This window comes from Penaeus chinensis, chromosome 29 (assembly GCF_019202785.1).
Source record: "Penaeus chinensis breed Huanghai No. 1 chromosome 29, ASM1920278v2, whole genome shotgun sequence".
Lineage (NCBI taxonomy): Eukaryota > Metazoa > Arthropoda > Malacostraca > Decapoda > Penaeidae > Penaeus > Penaeus chinensis.
In genome coordinates this window covers 19811207-19818706 of record NC_061847.1, presented here as the reverse complement: position 1 = coordinate 19818706, position 7500 = coordinate 19811207, and the positions used below count along the sequence as shown (strand labels likewise).

The window sequence follows — 7500 nt, the reverse complement described above, 5'->3', positions numbered from 1 at the left end:
TTGAGCCAATTACTAGTATTAGTCTCTCCTGTTTACTTTTTCCATTGAGTTTTAGATAAATTTTCTTTTTTTTTTTAGAAAATAATATCATAAAATATCTATAATAACAATACTAGTATTCATATTGGTAGAAATCATGTGAAGTCATGGGGGCTACTAACTGACTCAGTTGTGGTAGAGCACTTGAGGAGCTTGTGTGTGTAGGGACATCGCACAACACAATACAACAGTAAACCCTATATTTTCCCGGCAGCATTGGGCCAAGAAGGAAAACAAATTATCTGATCTTAATTCTTTTATAGAAAATGTTAATCTGTATGCATCCTTGCTTAAAAAAAAAAAAAGCCATATTGCTTTAAAATCCAATTAGCTACATCTGTTTTTCTCTATCAAAAGTATTTTCTGTATGAGAAAAATTTTGTAAAGAAATTTATACATCTTTACTTTCGTACCATCCATTCCATACTGTTATAAAATGTTTTAATCATAAAAGAATGTGTCTTTCTTAAAATCTTTATTGACATACAACGATAATTTTCTTCTAATAATAAAAATAATCGTAGAAAAAAAGGAATTAAATAGTAGATATCATGCTTTAATATTACTGAATCTTTCAAAACCAAAATTAAACTACAACGTCTGGTCTTGCACAAGCATTTTTAAGCTAGGGTAAATAATTTTTTGCAATAACTTACCAAACAAAAATACTGTAAAGTATAGATTGTCTTCAGTGAGAAGATACACTGCACAGAAATCCTCAATGTATTCATAAAGCTGTCAATTCTAACCCTAGTTCATAGCTCCTTCTAATATCCACAATAATCAAAACAGATAATACTACTCTTAACCATATTACTTACCTCAACAACTAACATATACTTAACAATTAATCAAACACGAATATCATTTAGATATTTGATAATCTTCCTCTGTGACCATCTAAAATACCTTTACAACTCTAGCATTGACGCAGACAGCATCAAGCATTACATCATGGAAGCTTGAGCTTATTGTACTTCAAGCATAGAAAATGCAAGAACACACGAAAGGTCTTCACCACTACAAAGGCCTATCAACTACCAGCACCAAGGTTTGAGCATACTCGAGCAAACTTTTTTCCTTGATCTAAGAGCTCCCTAAAAATAAATAAACAAAAACAAAAAAGTAAATTAATAAAATAAAGATAATAATATTACTGCTGCTGCTGCTGCCAAATGAAGGAAAAGATTTGCCATGCCCATGTTTGATTTAGATTGGCAGTTCTCAAAAAAATAGAGAGCCATGCCTCTAGACTAGCCATTTCTTTTGTACAGCTTCAAAATGTAACCTCTCTTGGTTTCCTTCTCTGTATTCTTGAAATTAATACTTCTCTCTCTGTTTGCTTTTATATTTGTGCTTGTATTTGTATTATCTGTTTCACAACATCCATATGTATTTGTATTTGATCAGTGTTTGTGAATGTGAATCATAAATGCATTTCTCATATGAATATATATCATGTACAAATATTCATAAGCATATTGCTGTATGATCCAGTAAACAGGAGTCCTTACAAATCAATGGAGGTACTGCTGACCCAAATTTAATTTCAGATAAATTACTTAATATTTTTTGTTCCAAGGTTCATTTTCCTCCAACGTAAAAAGGAGCCTTAAGAAAGATAAAGATCATGAAGGTATGAGTAATGAAACTAAAAATATAAATCTTGTGTCAGGTAAGAACATATTACCTTAACCTGGTGCTGAATTAACAAGTGAAATAATTATATACATACATTAGCAACTAAATGGTGCAACTATATATTTCAGCAAAGCAAAATATCAAATTACTGAGTATGCAAAAGATTCTATGTAATTTCCTTCAATATGAATAAAATATAACAAATATAGTTAAAGCTAAGTTGCCAATTTAGACATGTCGTTAAAGCTAATATTTCCATCACTTATGATTACATACTGATCACTTCTTATATAAACAAAAGGCACATTTTAATGTGATCTTTTAAAGAAACTATTTCATACACACGCACTTTACATTTGTTTGATAGTATCAGCACTATTGCTGTCATTTCCATTTCCTTTGGGCATTTGAATTTTGATTACAAATTAATTACTAAGGGCCTCTCTGCACTCATAAAATATTACAAATACAGTTTTGCATCCCTGCTCACTCATATCTATGAGTTATCTTTTCCTCTGCAGTTACTAATACTGTCAGTGAAAGAAACCAGGAGAAGCTCAAGTGGTATGAGGAAATTGCAAGGTGCTTGGAGATCAAAAGTAGTACTTTTTCTTTATGGGCTGGGACTTACTACTGCACTGCAGCTATTATGAATATAGTCAGGCATGTTATATCAATGTCTGCTGACTGATTAATTGAGTGTGAGTGTGAGCACAGAGAGAGCAAGACAGAGAAGGAAAGAGAGGAAGAGAGAGAGGAAGAGAGAGAGGAAGAGAGAGGAAGAGAGAGAGAGAGAGTGAGTGAGTGAGTGAGTGAGTGAGAGAGAGAGTGAGAGAGAGAGAGAGAGAGAGAGAGAGAGAGAGAGAGAGAGAGAGAGAGAGAGAGAGAGAGAGAGAGAGAGAGAGAGAGAGAGAGAGAGAGAGAGAGAGAGAGTGTGTGTGTGTGTGTGTGTGTGTGTGTGTGTGTGTGTGTGTGTGTGTGTGTGTGTGTGTGTGTGCACGCGCACATGTACATTAGGTTCAGGAAACCTGCAACAAACACTGTAAACTTCAATGAAGATAAAATACAGTATGTGCCATATTGGGTAAACTGAAAAGCCATTTCATGTTGCCATTCACACAAAATATGACAGCACATATGTGTTCACTCACGCACGCACGCACGCACGCACTCACACACACACACGAGAGATAGCTGCTCAAAATGTCTGAAAATCTGCAGCTTCCAAACACTGCTCTAAGCTAGTGTGAGGGTATCTTATGCATAACTACAGTACATATATAAATACCAAAACAATGGGTGTGTGTGTGTGTGCATCATAAACTCATATATTTGTGTATGTGTGCGTGTGCATGTGTGTTATAACAACTGCATCCCAATTAAAGACTTTAAGGCAAATAATCATGTACTGCTGCAAAACACTACAAGGAGTAATTCTCAATATCTATCAAGCAAACATGGACCTGTTGTAGCTTTTCTTGACCTTGTTTCACCACCCCCTACTCCCAACATAATGTCAGTACCTATCATGTCAGTACCTATCTCCATCCATGGCAAATAATGAATTAGCCAAAATGACAAAAATGTCCATTTAAGAGAGGGCCAATATCTTTTTATTTTCTCTTATGGGTCTTTATTTTTGTTATTTTCTCAATTTGTCACCTATTTCAAAGATCTTACTAAGGTACTACTTGGCATCGGGCAAGACTAGCTACTTCCTTAACCCATTTCCACTAGATTTATGTTCTGTCCCCTGTAGTTTTTGGTGAATTTTGTCACACACAGATGGCTCCACGTGTGCTCAGCCGGCAAGGAGTCTATCAGTAGGCCCTAGTTACTGATCCTGATTTTCCAATTCCTTGAATTGGTAGGAAAATGTGTTTTTCTCATTAATACCATTGCTGTTGATACTATTATTGTTATTGGTGTTATGATTATTAAATTGTCATTAAAATATTTTAGACGATGAAATGATACAAAAGACCCTTTCCTAAAGTGAAGGAAGTCCTGATAACTGGCTATTTGGTGATTAAGAACTTGTAGAACCATCTATGTGTAAATACTATAATTAAATATGTAATACAGTGGGCATGGCATGTATTCTTGCCACATGGCGCGAATGGGTTAAGAAAGGATTATAACTGTTTGTAAATATGTTGGCATACATGCATGTCTAAAGCTTGCTGTTCAAAGATGTACACTATTTTCAAGAAATCAATACTGGAGTTGTACAGCCAATAGGCCACATTAAAATTCCAGGAAAAAGTGTGATGTGTAAGTGTGTGTGTGAGAGAGGGAGGGGGAGGGAGGGAGGGAGGGAGGGAGGGAGGGAGGGAGGGACAGGGAGACAGGGAGACAGGGAGACAGGGAGACAGGAGACAGGGAGACAGGGAGACAGAGAGACAGAGAGACAGAGAGACAGAGAACAGAGAGACAGAGAGAGAGAGAGAGAGAGAGAGAGAGAGAGAGAGAGAGAGAGAGAGAGAGAGAGAGAGAGAGAGAGAGAGAGAGAGAGAGAGAGTGGGTGAGTGGGTGAGAGTGTGAGAGTGTGAGAGTGTGAGAGTGTGAGAGTGTGAGTGTGTGAATTTGTGAGTGTGTGAGTGTGAGTGTGTGAGTGTGAGTGTGTGAGTGTGTGTGTGTGAGTATGTGAGTGAGTGAGAGAATGAATGTGTGAGAGAGAGAGAATGAGAGAAAGAGAGAGAGAAATACATTTATCTACATCTACCACTTCTAATAGCATTTTGGAGCAAAGCAACCTTTTGTCAAGTAAACCTTTTTTAATTTGTTTATATTAGTTTTTGTAGTACCACCTTTCTCATGCTGATGACATATAGTCATTAACACAATAACTGTAACATACATCACATGACTGAGAGCAAGTAGCTGCGACATACAACATCTGATGGACGAGCTCCCTTATAAAAACGGAGGCAAAAAGTGGATCATTCAAGCAGCAGTATTGATAGATGAAGTGTGGGAAAATCGAAACAAAGTGGAAATGGGAGAAACTTACAGCCCCTGTCCCTCTCCTTGAATTATGAATGGGAGGGTCAAGTCAGAAATCCTAATGTACAGCTATCAGGTGAATGTGTAGCATACTTCTCTTTTATCACATGCTCTAAATCCCCTACATCATTCAGAAGAAATTCCCTTTGAATACCCCTAAACAAGAAAAACAGTAAAGAAACACCCAACCCTAAAAAAAAAAAGGGAAATATAAAAATAAAACAAAATAAATAGACAGAACAGTTAACATATCTGCTTTCCACCCAGCCATTACATTCTTTCTCATATTTCGACCTTCAAAAGGATGAAATTAATGAAAAGATGGGAGTCAATGCACACAGGATAATTGTATGTTTTACGTAAAAGTTCAGAATCGCCCTAGCATAAAGGGAAAACAATCAGCATTACAATATATACAATGCTAAATGTAAGTATACATACTTTACATGTGCAAAAATAAGAGTGACCCAAAGCAGTTTTTGGTATGGTTTAGGGTCACACAGATACACCAACCATATAAGAACAATAAAAGCAAAAATCCAGTGTGACATCAAAAGCTGGAAGAAACGAAAGAAAGGGGGAAAAAAAAGAAAAAAAGAATAACACTATTACAAAATAATAATAATAATAAAAATAAATAAATAAAAATAAAAAAACAAATAAAAAATCAAATCTTTCACCTATACATTACATACTAAGCACTTCAATTTCATAATGTTCACTGTGCAAAAAAAGAAAAAAAAAAGAAAGAAAGAAAGAAAGAAAAGAAAAACAATAGCAAAATTAAAATTCAAACAAAGTAAATATCTAAATAATGACAAAGATAATATTTTTTTTAAAGAATTAACTTGATACACCATCTACTTCATACAAATAAAGGTAAAATCATTCAGTTAAATATGCATGTTCAAAACACTGGGTCTTCATACATGACATAAATACAATAATCTTAAAGGGAAGATATATGCAATACGATTCTATTATGTAATACCTCAAGTAATCTATATACTTCATAAAATGATCATAATCAAGATACACCTTTTTTACTTTTTTTTTTCTTATTTCCTTTATGTATCTATTATTTTTACTTTTATGAGTTTTCACTTCTGGAGATAACATACAAACTTTCAAGAATAAAAATTTCACAAACAATTTCAAGACCTCACTAGAAATCCCCCCAATAATGTTTCTTATAATTCATCCTTCATCAACTTTAATCCTTTCTGTTAAAAATATATATGTATACATCTTAACAAACATTTTCTATTACAAAAATGCAGGTGAACATTTTTCCAAACTTCACTGAGGCTTCATGAAGTTGGTCTGAAGAAAGTCGAAGTTCATATCAGGGAAATCAGCTTCAGACAGGTTCTCCAGGAATTGATCATATTCATTCTCGTTGTACGGTGGCACTCTGTGTGGAGAGAGAAACTTGTCAGTCACAACCCAGTAGTACTGGCAGTGAGTCACAATCTTGTCCTATTGCCACCACCACAATTACCAAATCCATTATACTGTAATTATCACCACCACTTATTCCACCATCACCAATACCATATGTGTACTGAAAAACTAGCTGATTCAAAAATAGTATATATATATATATATATATATATATATATATATATATACATATATATATACTAACAATGAGAAAAAATAACATTAAAGAAGAAAAAAATCCATAGCCTAGTATTTCAATGTATTTTATAATCCATAAAATGATTTTTGGATCTATCCTTGCCTATCAAAATCTAGCAGCATGAGACAGGAAAATAAAAATTAAAAAAACAAAAAAACAATATAATCATATGAATTATAAGACGGCAACTAATAAAAACCAAAAGCACTGCTAAATATTGTTTATATTATATGTTCAACACTCAAAAAACTACACCAGAAAAATATGTTACGGCCAAGTTGAGTTCCACGAATGAGTAACAATGCAGTGAAAGACTTCCATGGACTACTCAATATCTAAAATCAGGGGAAGTATTGTCATAGCTATATTTGGTTCCAAACAAAACCATTTTTATATGAACTGAAAGAAACCAAATTAACAACATAGGATACAAAATAATAGAAGTGAAGTGATAACATAGCCAATTTAAGCAAGGATAGGGTCTTTGCAAGGACTACTGATGAACTGTACATGGCAGCTTACTGATAATTCTACAATTTGGTCTGCAATCTTCTGTATTTCAAGCTGGTTTGAGTGGATATATTTTAATGACTATTGAAATGGTTTCATATTCCAATTGTATGAATGCAAGGAGTGTTTGGTAGGGCTAAGTAGTGGGTTGATAAAAATTAGTAATGATCACTGCACACCAAAACCAAACAGCATAACATGAACCATTTTAGATACTCTCTGGTCTTGATAACAATGCTAACCTGATTTACATATTGAGATGACAATCCCTACATACAAATTATATATACATAGGAAAGAATAGGATATAACCACAATCAAGTATAAACTATAAAAATAATACTTTTCTAAAATTACAAAAGTGACAAAGAGAGTACTACATAGGGCTGATATGCACAAACGACCACTACACCATTTCCTATTACATGAGTGGTAGTGGTGACAGTGGGTGGCCTGGGTGCAGTGCTGAGTTACTATATACAACATGCAAGTTACCCTCTCCCTGCTTGTGGACACACTTCAGAGCACACAGAGACAAGTCAACTGGGATAAATTCATAGCTCAAAGATATTTAAGAGCTGTAAAAATATATTAATTTTATTCTTAGCAAGCATCTTTCCTTACAGATGGATTTTTAACTTGAATATCTATGATCACAGTCA

General features: G+C 34.3%; 1 protein-coding gene across 1 annotated transcript in view; it reads right to left on the bottom strand.

Moving 5' to 3' along the window:
* Window positions 1-5014: 5014 nt before the first annotated feature.
* Window positions 5015-7500, bottom strand: part of LOC125040688 (signal transducer and activator of transcription 5B-like) — a 39220-nt gene continuing 36734 nt past the window's right edge. The window contains 1 exon segment of the mRNA XM_047635376.1: window positions 5015-6100. Coding sequence (XP_047491332.1) covers window positions 5986-6100 — 115 coding nt within the window. The 3' untranslated portion in view covers window positions 5015-5985.